General features: G+C 38.1%; 1 protein-coding gene across 2 annotated transcripts in view; it reads right to left on the bottom strand.

The window, feature by feature from the left end:
• Positions 1 to 204: 204 nt before the first annotated feature.
• LOC127637176 (nuclear pore complex protein Nup50-like) overlaps positions 205 to 18026 on the bottom strand; it is a 23759-nt gene continuing 5937 nt past the window's right edge. For both annotated transcript variants that reach the window (XM_052118106.1, XM_052118105.1), the window contains exons 5-8: positions 6310 to 6906; positions 2479 to 2560; positions 2272 to 2390; positions 205 to 1663 (exon numbers count right to left, since the gene is read on the bottom strand). In XM_052118106.1, the coding sequence (XP_051974066.1) occupies positions 1464 to 1663; positions 2272 to 2390; positions 2479 to 2560; positions 6310 to 6906 (998 nt within the window). In that variant the 3' untranslated portion in view covers positions 205 to 1463. The remainder of the gene's footprint in view (positions 1664 to 2271; positions 2391 to 2478; positions 2561 to 6309; positions 6907 to 18026) is intronic.

Raw genomic sequence — 18026 nt, 5'->3', positions numbered from 1 at the left:
AGTCCAAAAGGTAAAAATCACCAATGTAAAACTAACTTTTCCCGGCAAGATGCTAAAACTATTATCCAACATAAAATTAACAAACATGCCCGACTCCCATGCCAAAAACATAGGATTTTTGTTCTTTATTGATTTTTACTCTATCCATAGAAAGTGCTGTCTACATTATGAACATGCTACAAATAAAACAAGTCATTAGTCAGGTTCATTTGATTTATTTACCAGTCAATGAATGTAAGGTAGATCTAGTGTTGTTCAACACTTAAACACCACGTGTAAGGCAGTAAAAAGGTCACTTAAAGGAAACATCAAGTTACAGAGATCATTTTGACGACGGCAATCACTCGTTTACATACATCAGGTCATTCAAGGGCGAGGAGTCATTTACAGGGTTCACGTACATCACGCAAAATCCTTATATGCAATAAATATTGAAGAACACCGCAAATGCATCAAAAACAGCAACAAGAAATAACTGAGTATTTCTGACTCTCAAATCAAAAACTGTGGGGAATTAAACTTGATAACAGCAATGTAACTCTCAGATGCATACTTTTGCTCTCAACTGGAAAAAATGATACCAGCAAATCAAGATATCAGGATGTTTAGTACTGACCTCTAAACCTTTAGTGACATGTGCAAGCATGGAAAACTGTACAGAACTCACACCATACTTACAGACCCAATCTGATGAGAAAAACATCAAAGAATTAAAAATGAATCAAAGTGATCCACATAAAACAGTCTACACTTCAAATAATCCCTTTAAAGAACACTTTACCCCAAAAATCATCTTTAACTCACCCTCATGTTGTTCCAAACCTGTATTTACTGTTGTCCTAGCTAAATTATTTCACTGTTCATAGTGACTACAAATGTCAAGCTCCAAAAAGAACAAAAGATATCTTACTGTCAAAGTCTCATTACTGGCGTCATAATCCCAAACTCCTGGAATCATGGGATACATTTGAGTGTGTGGCTCATTTACTGATAATCGCATCCGAAATGAAGAAAAAGGGCACACTATAGGAACACTTGATTTTTCGCATGAATAGTAGTGTCAAATGATGTTTTTGATCTGTACATAAACGTGTAGTGAAGCTTTGGAGCTTGAAAGACGTGGTCACTATGAGAATAAAATCCTCATGTTCATACTGGTTTGGAACAACATGAGTAAATGGCTGATTTTTCATTCCTGGGTGAACTTTCCTTTAAATAGCAGCTAAATAAAAAATCTAAAGGAATGTTCATAAATCCAGACTTGAGTGTGATAATACACTGAAAAAAAAAGTGCGCTACTCAAATGAGCGTTACAGTAGAACCATGAGTGATTTCACAGTATGTGAACAGATATCTTCCCGTCACTTTTATAGAAGAGCGAGTAACTCAAGAGTAATGTAACGTAACCAGGTTGTTCAAGTCTCATTGTCAAACACACGGACATGAGGACGGGTGAAGACAGTTCAAGCTTTCTTCTCCTGCAGGATTTGATGCAGTTCGTCGGCATCTTCTGCCGTTTTGACGCGTATGAGGATTGGGACAGGCGTGCTGGGGTTCTTCTCGTCCACTGGAGGATTTGGCACACACACCACCATCACGTTGTTTTTGCCAGTTCGTGAGCAGGGCATGGAGGATGGCACCATGATGTTCAGCAAGATGTTTCCTGTGAAAAAGCAGAGGAACCAGTAAGCAGATGTTCATCTTCTAGAAAACATCACTTATTGTGCCTCACACTAGACCGTTTTCAAGGGCAACATACTTGGCGCACATGGTCTATAAAAAGTGCTACGGCTGGCCGATATGTCGAATATTCACTATATTAGCATGATCATTTGGCTGACGATATAAAATTAAGCAATATCATGAATATCACAATGATTTTAATGTGCTTTTTATTTGGCCATCAAGTTTCATAAAAAGTGCATCAGTAGAATAATTTCACGATCCTTCTGGGCAGCATAAATAATCAAAACAACACCAAAATTCAATGGGCTGTAATTAAAGACCGATAAACATGACCTCACATTTCTTTAAAGATCACCCCTGACTAAAGGTCTTAATGCTTTACTTCTTTACAGACTAAAGAGTAAGAAAAAACCCGATATATACTGAAAACAGTTCTTGATTGACTGAATACTGACTGATAATGACACAATGTCAAAATTCAAACTGAACATGATTGATGACACTGACACCTGCAATATGTCATCAATATTATCAGACTGACAATATGCATCAGATATCTCAATCAATACATTTCTAAACACTCACCCAGGTTGGTGTCAGCTCGCACTAACAGCTGTAGTTTATTCTCAGACACAATCTTCAAATGCAGCGTACCAACTCCTTTCTCCTTAAACTCACCGTCCTTCTTATAAAACAACTTACACCTGTGGAGAAGACCAGTTATGAACATGACATATGTGGAAGTAACAAGTGCTGTTAAAAAACTGAATGATTGACAGACGTGATGTTTACTTTTTAAAGTAGAAGGCGTCTTTCTCCTTGATTTCCTTAACCACAGGGACGGGCGGCTCGTCTGATTCTTCTCCGTTCTCATCTAGAGAATAAGATACATTTACAGGAGAAAGAATTTTATATATATATATATATATATATATATATATATATATATATATATATATATATATATATATATATATATATATATTTATATGATTTATTTGGGGGTGAAATAGGACCATAAAATCACACAAACCAATTTATGTTTTTGTTTATATTTTGATCTTTCGTTCAAAAATAAATACAAATCACAAAAATCTCAACTTTAATTGAAGTAAAACAGTTGAAAAGGGGGAAAAATCTCATTATGAAATAAACACTTTTCTCCAAAACACCAAAAATATATTTGAAGTATATTCCCACTCATATTTAAAAACAATGTGTGCACCTGGGTGACTAGAAACATGAAATTGTGCATTCATGACTTCCTGTTTCACAGGGGTATAAATATGAGGGAACACACCGGCCTAATTCCCTTAATCATCAATCTCAGTGGCTTACACTAAAGAATATAATTCTGATGCTTCACAAAATGGGAAGTGGCTAAAAGAAAATAGCCAAAGCATTGAAAATACCCATTTCCCCCATCAGGAACAGGGCGTGTGTCTATATTGACTCCACACACGGTGAGGAGGATTGTTCAAGTGGCCAAAGATTCTCCAATATTTGAGAGCTTTTTGGCAGCAAACATCAGAGATGGGTTTGGTGCACACAGAGATTAAGTACCCAATGCCCATGGCTAAATGTGGTGCTGCATCTTGAATGTTGTGGGGCTCTTTTTCTGCCAGAGGTCCTGGACATCTCGTTCAGATACATGGCATTATGGACTATCATATACCAACAGATAAAAAATAGAAACATGGCTGCCTCTGCCAGAAAGCTTCAAATGGACCCTGGTTGGATCTTCCAGCAGGACAATGATCCAAAACAAACAACAAACATTAAAAACCAACACAAAAATGGTTTTCTGACCACAAAATCAAGGTTCTGCCATGGCCATCCCAGTCCCCTGACCTGACCCCATAGAAAACCTGTGGGGTGAACTAAAGAGGAGACCTCTGAATGTGAAGGATCTGGAGAGATTCTGTATGGAGAAATGGTCTCAGATCCCGTGCCAGGTGTTCTCAAACCTCATCAGGCATTATAAGAGAAGACTCAGAGCTGTTATCCTGACACAGGGAGGATGCAAAAAGTATTGAATAAAAGGGTGCCAATAATTATTGCCAATGCGTTTGAGGAAAATATTTATTTACTAATGATGAGATAAAGGTTCAATGTTTTTTTTTTTTGTTGTTGATATGATAAAGCAATCAAATATTATAGCATTAAAAGTATATTTAATCCTAGTATCCAAAAGCCTCTCCAAACAAATAAAACATAATAATAATTGTACATAAGATCTAATTACACATGGAAAATCAAGCAGGCATGAATAATGCAATCTCATTCAGTTCTATTCTGTGTCATTTGAGTCATCATTGTGTCTGTGTCATGTATGTGGCTCCATCTCCTGGTGGCCATATGTAATAAAGAGTGAATGGTTTAGTGTTCCAATGATGCTGGACAACTTCCTAAATAATTTCTGAAGTTATCTGATCCAGGAAAGATAACTTAATTTTAACCAGATAGCACTGATTTAACCAGATGTGCTTTGTGTGGATTATCTAATAATCTATGCATCCGATTACGTTGTGTGTGGGCTTATTTCAATGGGAATCCCCTACTCAGTCATTTTGTGATATTTTATATTATGTTTATTTTTCGTGAAGTTATAAACAAGAACAGCTTATAAACAATCACTGTTTACGTGTAACATGTATGTCAAAGACATATACTTCACTATTATACTGTGTCATAACCACACGCCGCGACACTGATTAACATGGAAAAGATACAGAGCGACACGACGAGTGACAGGCTGATCTATTTTTTAAACATTTTCCATTTCTGTGACATCTCGCCAGCCAATACAGTCACCAAATGGGTCTAAAATGATTCTTATTGCAGTATATTTAAGTCGGCATCTCACTAGCTGATTCACAACAAATTGATTTTGTCCGAGGGTGTCACACACCTAACGAATGTTGTGCTTAAAGTCTTGCTCTCCTCAGCTGGCGCTGTCACACACTCACAGGTTCAGATTCAGAATGGCAGAGGGGAGATCAGGGCTCATTCTAACTTTCTCTCTGCTTCAGTTACGTGGAGATCGCCAAAATAACAACAGAAGTACTGCGTAAACATTAAGAATCGCATCATTATTCATCATTAGTCTCTTGCGATTGTTTAAGTAACTTCGCCCTGTGTATGTGTATGATGTGTATTTATCCCCTCTGGGTTTGAAAGAGAATGCCCATACGGAGCTTAGATGAGAAAATGAGTTGCGTTCAATAAACAAGACTCTATTGTCTACATTTTATCGTCAATTATCCTTATTTAGTGTATTAATTTTGCTGTGCCGCATTGAGCCAGGTGTGCACAGACCGATTGCGTGTCGCTGGAATGTCTGGTTAGGACAAAGCTTAACTTGCTATATTTTTATCTGTGATTAAAACAAATAGGCAGGTATTCCACTCTTTTATAGCTGTCCAACAACATATGGATACATGGCTATTTGATTAGTTCTATATTTTTCCTGATTAGAATAGTATATTAATTATCAAAAAGGAACACCTCTGATTTGTCAGCAGATTTCAAAGCACAAAGTTTTGGTCATAATACCTACATGCATTGGAAAGTAGAGCTTCTAAGCTTTAAAAACGATCAATATTTTGATGATTATTTTTTTCTCTGCAGACCAGTGTTATGGTTGACCATTTTTATGACAATTAAAGGTGGAGTAAGCGATTCCGGAGAAAAACTGTTGATACTTCAACTCAACAGCCAAAAAAACACACCCCTTCCTTCAGTGCTCCTTCAGAAGCTCCGTGCCCCCCAAATTCATATGCAATAGTGTTGCGTGGATCAGTCAGATCGCACACACAGAACGGACAGCTACCTGACCATGAAGAGATTGACAAAACGTGTATTTGATTAAAATGACTTACTCAACTATAATGGTGAAAACCCTGAAACAGACAATTGTCATATTCTCAATTATTTGTTTGACAATTAACCATCATCCAAATTTCAGTCGTGACAGCCCTAGCTCCAAATAAAAGTACTTTTTTTTCTTTTTTTTTTGGCAAGACTGATTTGTCAGTAATTCAGTAGTTACACAAAAAAATATAAATCACTGTTGCTTCTACTCTACTAGACCATTTAAACTTAATTTCAAAGCATTTCAAATAAAGCATTTTGATTTTGTGTTGGTTATTTTATCTGTTAAATAAATTGCAACTGAACTGCATAATTTTGGCCCTGTTAATATTTATGGTTCCCTGTATAATTTTTCAACATTAGTAGAGAAAATATCTTTCCTATGTAAGCAAATTGGCCATTATACCTGAAATATAGGCAACCTAATCATTAAAAGTTGTGCAAGTAAAATTTAACCAACATTAATCACTGTACGTTAAAATTTGCCAGTGCATTAATAACTTGTATAAATGAACAGTGAATACTGTGAAAGTATTGTTAATTGTTAGTTCATATCTAATGCATTAACTAATGTTAACCTATAGAACCTTACAGTAAAACACTAACAAATATCCTATTAGTTACATAAAACTACTTTCAAATAACTTGAGACCTTTCAGAACATACTGGCTAAACATTCAGAGTTTATATCAAAAATTGAAAAAATGAATAAAAACATTGTTTCACTTTGTGCATGCTCTGCTGCTGTACCTGCAGTCTGACTGTTGCTGGCCGCATTAAGAGAAGATGAAACTGCAGAACTGCTACTACTGACCGCAGCTCCAAACACAGATGAGGAAGAGAAAGATGAAGCTCCACTAGACGCCAGTGTGCCAAGAACAGAGCTGTCCAACTTCTGCCCAAAATTAAAGGAGACGCCAGCAGGAATTGCACCTGGTGCTTGCGCTGCTGCTGGTTTCTCTGCATTGGCACCATCCTTATCCTTAAATGAGAAGAGCAGAGAAGCTGCACTGCTGCAAGACATGGTCGATGTCACACTTGCTGCTGTGCTGCTCGACACAAGCCGCTTCTGCTCCCCACCAAACGACACGCGCTCTGCACCACCATCCGATGCGCCACTGCCATATTTCCTCTCAATGCTGGCCAGGTGCCGCTCGTAGTCACGGAAGATGGGGTTTAGGTCACACAGGGGGTTGTCGTTGACATGCTTGGTGATCCAGTCGCGTACGGAGCAGTTGAGAGCTGTGAGCTGGCGGTTGTATTCTTTACTGCTGGGGGCGGAGCCATTAGATGTGACATCAGCATCTTGGGGTTTGGAGGGGGTGGAACTGTTGAATGTTAAGGAACCTGAGGATGAGACATCAGCTTGAGTGACTAACATAAGCTCAGCTTAACGAAGTGACTAACAACTGCAGTATTCGCCTTCAAATACAAAAGAAAGGACATGCTGCAAGCCTCCATTGTCATCATTTACACCTAATAGGGATGAAGAATACTGCAGAAAGACAGTAAATCATTACTCACCCTCAAGCCTATATGAATTTTTAAGCAATGGCCTGCTGTACAATGCCACACGCAACTGGTGTGTATGTATAAGTGTTGTGTGTGCCCAAATGTTCGCTCATGTGAGGAAAGCCTCTATTCTCTGTATTGTTGTTGCTGTGATTCATGAAGCATTCCATTCAAATCAGAGAGTCTGAATTTCCACCTTTCATCTGAGGAAAGTGCAACGGAATGACACTTTATATTGGACATCTAACTTGAAACTTCAGCGGAAATCTTAATTTATTTCGTCGAGATGCGGATGTATGTTACATCACACAGGTTAGGGAGGTGACAATCATTCACTTTTATTAAATAATAATCAGTAACGAGTCAAAGTTCTTACATTAAATGATAATAAAGCGTGTTTAGCAAACATTTTACAGAGACAGGCTTTCAAAGCACGGTTAATAACACTCTTTGTTTTGATTGTTCCCTCTTTCACACGTTTGTGTTTAGTTGTCAGGTAATTGTCACTGGATATCAAGTTAAGTGAAAAGTCACATCATGCGCGATCATTATCGATCATCGTTTTCATGATCGATCATCGCTCCCACGTGTGAGTAGCAGAGTCCTTGAGTACACGTGCCAATACCAACTGTGAATCCTGAACAAAACAGTTTGGTGAATACATGTTTACACATTAGCTTCCACTAAGCTGACAAGGTATGAAATTAGCTACAAGCTCTTTGTCATTGAGAGTAAAAATGGACCAGCATTGTGTCTCACCAACTAGGTAACAACGTAGTGTGAAATCAACACTCGGACACAATCCACCACCGCACTGTTGTCTGCTGAGCTGCAACAAGATGCTCTGATGTTTACCTTTCAATCTGCTACATTACTGACTGCACTGACAAACAGCAAACAGACATGAGTGACATGTCAGGGACAAGGTTAACGTTACATTAGTTATATTGAAAAGGGAAAATGATGAGGTCATTGTGTATTAACTCTCCAGTATGTATTTCACAAAATAGTTAGCAACTTACAGAGAAGACACCGTTTAACTCCGCACCACTTAACACCGCCCTGTCTACAGAGCTACCTTCAGTTCAGAGTCAGCTCTGTAAACAAAAGAGACGGAGCGCTCTCTACTAAACAAACTACTTTATGAAACCAATTCTAAAGCATTGTTTCTGCATAATGTGTTCTGAAAATGTTTGTAATATCCACGCATATCAGTAAATATACAAGCTGATATCTATATATATTGGTGAAAGGCTAATATAGACTGATAATATCGGCCGATATAATAGCTTGTCCGGTCGGGCAAGTAAAATTCTCTTTAACTTACCCGTTCAAAATGCTCCTTGTCCTGGACAAGCGTTAATGTCGAGCCCTGACAACAGTGCCACATTTTCAGTGCTACATTTTACAGACCTTACATTTTGGAAAACTACATTTAAAACATTAAGACTTTAAGGATCCACGAGAACCCCGTTCACATGATGAATCAGGATTTAGAGTCAAATGTATTAATTTTTAATGGAGATGCACCAATATTACTATGTAGTACACATAGCCGGTATTTTCAATGCTGCAGGACTTGATATTTGGTAAGTCAAGGGTAAAATATTATCACAAAACTTTGGGTTGGTGCAACACTAAGGGTGCTTTCACACTTGGTTCGATTGCTTGGCCAGAACCAGAATTCGTTTCCTCCCCCTCCCTACGCCCACGCTGGTCTGCAATCACATCATATTATTTAGTGAGTACAAGCGGCAGACGTTTACCACTGTACCTAGGTAACAACTCGAGAAGACATCACTGTGTTAAGTATTAAAGTTTGTCTCTTTGGATTTACCATGAAGTCTTGCCATGCACAGAACACTTGTGTTTGTCTTCCGTGGATGCATTGAATGTGCAATGATGTGAAGAATATTAGCATTTGTCTGTCGCGAGCCCACGGATGCATTGGAAGAAATGTGAAGAATGTGAGCTCTCTGAAGGTGGTGTATTTGGACACAAGCATGTATTAGAAATGCATTTTACTATAATTGCGATCAGGAGCCTTCAAAGATGCAAATTATAAGTCATCACAAGTGGTTCTCTTCCACGATTTTGTGCGATTGCATTCATATCAGTAGTGAACCGTACTGGAGTTCATATGAACCGTACCCCAGACCACCTTTTCAAGTAGACCCCCAAAAACACCAGTTGTTGGTTTAGAGGGTATATAATTTTTTTTTTTTATAACATATCAATTATAAATAGTCATTTGGATTTATGGTGCATCTCAGAGTGTTTGTACTAAAAATAGATTGTCAAATTCAAGGTTCCATGAGAAAACTGGGTGAACGTATTAGAATTAACTTTATTAGCCTTCAGTATTATGACAGATCTAGGGTTATTCCAGGGACAAAAATAATCTTGGGTTGTGGCTGATGTACGTGGTCATCCAAATGGGTTTATTACATAACTGCAAATACTTAATATTTAATGCAATCATGTCGTTGCATAATATAATTAATTTTTTTTATGGAATGGCATCCAGAAAATGTTCATTCTCCTTGAAATACATCACTGAAAAAAGGGCCTGAGATATATCACCAGTCTCTGTGACAGCACAAGACTGTGTAAACAGCAAACAAAAGTGACCACGGGCCATGGGCAATAACCATTAACGGTTCCCCCTGCATTCATTTTTGGTCGAAGCGGCTGGAACACTGTATTGAAATACTCTGTTTGCAGCCACGCATTTCTGCGGCAGTGCTGCCCTCAACTGGGTCAAAAGCATAAAAACACAAATGACTGACAGCCATCTCATTGTTCTTTCGGGAATCGGATCATACCAGAAGCAATTTAGACGAGCCTGTTCTTTTGAATCTACAACGCAAAACATACAGCACTTGCGGAACAGTCTGATTCCCAAAAGGATGACTTGTATATAGGGCTGGGAATAGAGTTCGATACAATTTATGCACCGACTGAAGTGCCTCTAAACAATTGAGTATCAAAAAACAATTACCTGAAAACTAAACACAAATGTGTCAAAGAGGGAGCTTATGTTGAATTTTGAGATAGATTATTTTGTGCCTTTGAGAGGCACGTTGATTGTCAGAGACATCAGCAACCGATATATGATGCTGCAAAGCTATCGTAATGATTCTCAAAAGGAATTCTGACTCTCGAGTTGAATGGAATGCTTCTTAAATCATCACCACAATAACAATAAAAGATTTTTGTTATTGCAAATTGTTAAATTCAGACAATTCAGTAACAAGAACAGAGAGTTTCACATTGTGCACATTCATTCATTAAGTTGGGCAGTGAATCTTCATTGCATGATGCATTATATTTTGATTATGCAATCTTTTACACATTTTGAAACAGATTATTTTATAAAAGCCTATAATGAATAGACGATAGTGCGAAATGATTGATTTGCTGATCATATAGGGATGGGCATTTTGTCTACTCGAGAACTCTGACTAATTGTGACATGTACAGGTGAAACTCGAAAAATTAGAATATCGTGCAAAAGTTCATTAATTTCAGTAATTCAACTTAAAAGGTGAAACTAATATATTATATAGACTCATTACAAGCAAAGTAAGACATTTCAAGCCTTTATTTGATATAATTTTGATGATTATGGCTTACAGCTTATGAAAACCCCAAATTCAGAATCTCAGAAAATTAGAATATTACATTAAATCAATAAAAAAAAAGGATTTTAAATACAGAAATGTCAGCCCTCTGAAAAGTATAATCATGCATATGTACTCAGTACTTGGTTTGGGCCCCTTTTGCATTAATTACTGCCTCAATGCGGCGTGGCATGGATGCTATCAGCCTGTGGCACTGCTGAGGTGTTATGGAAGACCAAGATGCTTCAATAGCGGCCTTCAGCTCTTCTGCATTGTTTGGTCTCATGTCTCTCATCTTTCTCTTGGCAATGCCCCATAGATTCTCTATGGGGTTCAGGTCAGGCGAGTTTGCTGGCCAATCAAGCACAGTAATACCATGGTCGTTGAACCAGGTTTTGGTACTTTTGGCAGTGTGGGCAGGTGCCAAGTCCTGCTGGAAAATGAAGTTAGCATCTCCATAAAACTTGTCTGCTGAAGGAAGCATGAAGTGCCCTAAAATGTCCCGGTAGACGGCTGCGTTGACTCTGGACTTAATAAAGCACAGTGGACCAACACCAGCCGATGACATGGCTCCCCAAACCAACACAGACTGTGGAAACTTCACACTGGACTTCAAGCATCTTGGATTGTGTGCCTCTCCATTCTTCCTCCAGACTCTGGGACCTTGGTTTCCAAATGAGATGCAAAATTTGCTCTCATCAGAAAAGAGGACTTTGGACCACTGAGCAACAGACCAGTTCTCATAAGTGTAGTAATTTAAGTGAATTATTCAGGTTTAATCCCATCTTCAGATTGGGATTATCTGTCCCAATTTTTGTCCATAATTCTAGGAGGTTGAGACTTTAAAGCACTTTATGCTACATTTTACTTGCCCTTTTATTTACCATAGTTTTTCTGTTCTGGCATTTGTAATGTCTTAACCACAGGCACAGGTTCATAACTGTGGAAATTAGTGAACTAAAAATATAAATCATTAAAATGAAGCCTCATCTCAGTACAATTCAAATGGTTTGTACAAGTTTTGTGCCACAATATCGAGTGAAATTCCTTGACAAGTGCAGTTTTCTTTGACCTGTTGGCAGATTTGCTACGGAAACATTAAGTTGGGTCGAGACTTCTCGAACGGCTAGTGCCTTTTTTTCTTATAGTCAATAGGCTTTTGTTTACATCGCTGCCCCTGACAAAGCCACACACACGTGATCATGAGAGGTGTTCAGCCAGGGAAATGGTGAAGAAATCTCAATACAGGCTGACCGCTTTTATACTGACTTCAGAAGCAATGCCAACAAATGCAAATAGATGCTTTCAAATAGAAAGCATATGTGTGGACAGGTTACACATTAGTCAAATACATTTAAACTCACGTTTTCCACAATTCCTGACATTTAATGGTAGAAATCATTCCCTGTCTTAGGTCAGTTAGGATCACTATATTTTAAGAATGTGAAATGTCAGAATAGTAGAGAGAATGATTTATTTCTTTCATCACATTCCCAGTGGGGCAGAAGTTTACATTCACTTTGTTAGTATTTAGTAGCATTGCCTTTAAATTGTTTAACTTTGGTCAAATGTTTTGGGCCTTCCACAAGCTTCTCATAATAAGTTGCTGGAATTTTGCCCATTCCTCCAGACAGAACTGGTGTAACTGAGTCCGGTTTGTAGGCCTTCTTGTTTGCACACCCTTCTTCAGTTCTGCCCACAAATGTTCCATCAGATTGAGATCAGGGCTTTGTGATGGAAACTCCAATACCTTGACTTTGTTGTCCTTAAACCATTTTAACACAACTTTGGAGGTATGCTTTTGGCCATTTGGAAGACCCATTTGTGACAGAGCTTTAACTTCCTGGATGATGTCTTGAGATGTTGCTTCAATATATCCACATTATTTACTTTCCTCCCCCACAACATGATGCTGCACCCCCATGCTTCATGTTTGGGATGGTGTTCTTCAGCTTGTAAGCCTCCCCCTTTTTCCTCCAAACATAACTATGATCATTATGGCCATTTTGTTTCATCAGACCAGAGGACATTTCTCCAAAAAGTAAGCTCTTTGTCCCCATGTGCACTTGCAAACTGTAGTCTGGCTTTTTTATGGTGTTTTAGGAGCAGTGGATTCTTCCTTGCTGAGCAGCCTTTCAGGTTATGCCGATATAGGACTCGTTTTACTGTGGATATACAGGTGAAACTCGAAAAATTAGAATATCGTGCAAAATTTCATTAATTTCAGTAATTCAACTTAAAAGGTGAAACTAATATATTATATAGACTCATTACAAGCAAAGTAAGATATTTCAAGCCTTTATTTGAAATAATTTTGATGATTATGGCTTACAGCTTATGAAAACCCCAAATTCAGAATCTCAGAAAATTAGAATATTGTGAAAAGGTTCAGTATTGTAGTCTCAAAGTGTCACACTCTAATCAGCTAAACACCTGCAAAGGGTTCCTGAGCCTTTAAATGGTCTCTCAGTCTGGTTCAGTTGAATTCACAATCATGGGGAAGACTGCTGACCTGACAGTTGTGCAGAAAACCATCATTGACACCCTCCACAAGGAGGGAAAGCCTCAGAAGGTAATTGCAAAAGAAGTTGGATGTTCTCAAAGTGCTGTATCAAAACACATTAATAGAAAGTTAAGTGGAAGGGAAAAGTGTGGAAGAAAAAGGTGCACAAGCAGCAGGGATGACCGTGAGCCTGGAGAGGATTGTCAGGAAAAGGCCATTCAGATGTGTGGGGAGCTTCACAAGGAGTGGACTGAGGCTGGAGTTACTGCATCAAGAGCCACCACACACAGACGGGTCCTGGACATGGGCTTCAAATGTCAAACGCCTTACCTGGGCTAAAGAAAAAAGAACTGGTCTGTTGCTCAGTGGTCCAAAGTCCTCTTTTCTGATGAGAGCAAATTTTGCATCTCATTTGGAAACCAAGGTCCCAGAGTCTGGAGGAAGAATGGAGAGGCACACAATCCAAGATGCTTGAAGTCCAGTGTGAAGTTTCCACAGTCTGTGTTGGTTTGGGGAGCCATGTCATCGGCTGGTGTTGGTCCACTGTGCTTTATTAAGTCCAGAGTCAACGCAGCCGTCTACGGGACATTTTAGAGCACTTCATGCTTCCTTCAGCAGACAAGCTTTATGGAGATGCTGACTTCATTTTCCAGCAGGACTTGGCACCTGCCCACACTGCCAAAAGTACCAAAACCTGGTTCAATGACCATGGTATTACTGTGCTTGATTGGCCAGCAAACTCGCCTGACCTGAACCCCATAGAGAATCTATGGGGCATTGCCAAGAGAAAGATGAGAGACATGAGACCAAACAATGCAGAAGAGCTGAAGGCCGCTACTGAAGCATCTTGGTCTTCCATAACACCTCAGCAGTGCCACAGGCTGATAGCATCCATGCCACGCCGCATTGAGGCAGTAATTAATGCAAAAGGGGCCCAAACCAAGTACTGAGTACATATGCATGATTATACTTTTCAGAGGGCCGACATTTCTGTATTTAAAATCCTTTTGTTTTATTGATTTCATGTAATATTCTAATTTTCTGAGATTCTGAATTTGGGGTTTTCATAAGCTGTAAGCCATAATCATCAAAATTATTTCAAATAAAGGCTTGAAATATCTTACTTTGCTTGTAATGAGTCTATATAATATATTAGTTTCACCTTTTAAGTTGAATTACTGAAATTAATGAACTTTTGCACGATATTCTAATTTTTCGAGTTTCACCTGTAGATACACGTCTACCTGTTTCCTCCAGCATCTTCACAAGGTCCTTTGCTGTTGTTCTGGGATTGATTTGCACTTTTTGCACCAAAATACATTAATCTCTAGGACACAGAATGCGTCTCTTCCTGAGCGGTATGATGGCTCCGTGGTCCCATGGTGTTTATACTTGCGTACTATTGTTTGTACAGATGAAAGTGGTCCCTTCATGCGTTTGGAAATTGCTACCAAGGATGAACCAGACTTGTGGAGGTCCACAATTTTCTTTTTTTTTTTTGGTTTTGGACTATTTCTTTTGGTTTTCCTATGATGGCAAGTAAAGAGGCACTTGAGTTTGAAGGTAGGATTTAAAATACATCCACAGGTACACCTTCAATTCATTACACCTCATATCTGAAGCTAATTTGCTGACTGTTCTAAAGGATTGACATAATTTTCGAGAATTTTCCAAGCTGGTTTAAGGCACAGTTAGTGTATGTAAACTTCTGACCCACTGGAATTGTGATAGTCAATTAAAAGTGAAATGATCTGTCTTTAAACAATTGTTGGAAAAATGACTCATGTCATGCACAAAGTAGATTTCCTAAACGACTTGCCAAAACTATAGATTGCTAATAATAAATCTGTAGAGTGGTTAAAAAAAAAAATGTTTTTAATGACTTCAACCTAAGTGTATGTAAACTTCTGACTTCAACTGTGACACATTATAATTTGCCTAGGTCTGTTCAGCACGAGAGCCATTTAAATGGGTATATCTTTTGATTTTGTCAACATTTAGAAGTACACTAGCATGTGCGGTGACGCGGAAACTCGCATAAGCGCAAATTTGCGCTTTTCAGATGAAACAGGATCTGAGTGGGGCAAAGCATTATGAGCACAGCAGCTTGAATAAACTGCCGCCAGTGTCCTCTCTTCTCTAGCTTCTCCAAGACTTTCTGACCTGTCACAATACAAGAACTGTAATACTGTGATTTTCTGCATATTTCATTTTATTCTGGAAAGGAACTGTTCATTCAGGTACGACGGAACAGTCTGAACTAGGGGTGTAATTTTATGACATTTTCACGGCATGATAACTGTCACAAAATTGAGCATGGTAATATGGTATTGAGGTGCATTGATAATATTAGAAGCAGTTTAATATTTGGTTATGAAATATTTCTGATAAACAGAGGAACATATCAGTTATAACCAATTCTTGAACTTTGATCCTTTAATTTTTGATATTGAACATCAGGGCACTCTCTTAATCCAACAAGGTTAAAAATAAATAAATAAAAACAGGTAAAACAATAATAACAAAAAAATGTGCAAGTTATTTTATGATTTATTAAATTGTAAAAACTTGTAATGATTATTGCCCAGGTTAACACTTCAGATATGCATTTGTATGCATTCAGTAATTTTTTGCATTTGTGGTTTAGTTGAATTCTAAACAATACCTACTGAAAATATATTATTCATTTGCCATTTATTTATTGGTATTTTGTCCAATACAGTCAATATCCTGCACACCAGCCATGCACTTTGTAAACCCGATTGAGTACTATGTTTTACAAAAAAAAACTTTTACTTCCTAATACCATAAGCAGGGCTCAATGCTAAGGATTTTTTCTACTGGCCCAGTCAGGCCAGTGCTTCAGATTTTTACTGGCCCCAACACAAAAATGATAAACAGCTGTTTTTACAAACATGGCTTTAAAAATGTGTCCAAAGATAATCATTTTTTACATATATTTTTAAGACAATGTCCCCCCAAACTGAATCACATTTATAATTTGCAAAATATAATTTATGCCTTATGTAATCCCATATATGCGCTTTACAGATATAAATGTATAAATACATCATATTAACCTCAACCTTCCTGCCATTTACATATGTGTTTTTAAGCCAAGAGTTCTATTATGCAGATGATGTGTTTTCAGTCACCTGTTTAGTCATACTGTCATGCAACATTTGGCCATGTGCAATGTTTTCACACTCAGGATCAAAGATTTAATCACCGAGTTAAAGATGTGATTATTGGCTGAATGTAATAAACGCATGAAAAGAGACTTCGGTTGTCATGTGTAATATACATTAGGGGGATATTAGGCCTAATTTGTGAATTAAGAATGTGTATATAACATGAAATCAGACAACCTAAAGACCAACACAGCCTGATGCACAAAGCACAAAAATACCTGTATGGTCCAGAAATGAAGCAGGTGTTTCATGAGGATGATATGAAGTAAACCGTTTCAAATATTCATCTTCACGCTGCAGCTGAACAGCTTTGATAATATTATCCAAATAGCCATAGTGATCTTGCTTCTTTTCATATCAAACACCATTATCATGTCCAATTAATGATTACGTTTTGAACCTAACCTAATTAAATACTCACATTTAGGATACTGAGCAGCTCGTGATTTCTAGACACGTGCATAACTGGGGTTTAACAAAGTTTATTACGTTTAATTCAGTGCATCATCTCTAAAGGCGAATTAGAGAAAATGTGTTTGTTTTTTTTTACATTGGGAATAAAATTAGTGCTCTGTCACTTTACGACAGCACATGCATGTTAAAGGTATATGTATATCAAGATTCTCTGTGGCTTTCAGAAATTAATAGACCAAGAAATGCAGTGGCCCCAATCAGGGCTCAACAATAAGGATAGCCTTATGGCAGTCTACACCAGGTCCCCTGTGAACACTTGTATTTGGATTTGGAGGGGAGAGCCTCTCATTTCATGACTAATACATCAACACTATGTCATGGTTACTGCATGATAATAAAAAAAGTCAGAAAAGACAAAAGCACAAAACGGCACACTTTTTCTGCCAAATGCAGTTGAAATTTAAGTTAAAAAAGCGAATGCAACTGTGGCAGGGCGGAGGGCAGGGCCGCGTCGTGATTCTACACACCCGGTCCCGTATCAGGCTAACCAAGCCTCTGAGAGGGATAAAGGCCGACTGCGGATGGTGGTGTGGCGAGAGAGAGATTGTTTACGGACATGTCCGTCATGTGTGTGTTTGTTTTTTGTTTAAGTTTATTATTAAAATATTATTTATATCGCCAGGCCGGTTCTCGCCGCCTCTTCTCCATTGAACTGCGTTACAGTAACATTCTGAGCAGAATTATCTGTTATTTTCGTTGAGTACCTGTATTGCTGAGATTAAGATGTTTGTGCTTCTAATCTTTGTCACTGCATGTTGCTATCAGACAATGAAAAACAATCTGAGAAATTCTCGTGCTGGTATATGTATTTGCTTTTTTTACATGTCAGGTTAGCACAGCGTTTGATTGAAAGTTGAGGGTGGTGCTTAGCTGCTGTCCAGGACAGTTTACACTTTAAATGCAACGTTGTTGCATGTGGGATTTTCTTACTATCTCCATATGTGGTTTTAGTTATTTGATCACAAAATATTTTGCACCCATTTACACCGGTATTTAACGCTGACTTGACACTACTTGAGATCTGGCCACCAGAAATGCATCTTAATCCAGGTGTAAATGAGGTCATACACATGTTGTATGTGTTTTTATGCCTTACAAATGTACACATTTGTTTTGTTTTTGTGATATGCCATTGTTAGAACCCTGCTGATTTAAGATTATCAT

The sequence above is a fragment of the Xyrauchen texanus genome, chromosome 45, assembly GCF_025860055.1.
Source record: "Xyrauchen texanus isolate HMW12.3.18 chromosome 45, RBS_HiC_50CHRs, whole genome shotgun sequence".
Classification (NCBI taxonomy): domain Eukaryota; kingdom Metazoa; phylum Chordata; class Actinopteri; order Cypriniformes; family Catostomidae; genus Xyrauchen; species Xyrauchen texanus.
This window is presented reverse-complemented; position numbering and strand designations above follow the sequence as displayed.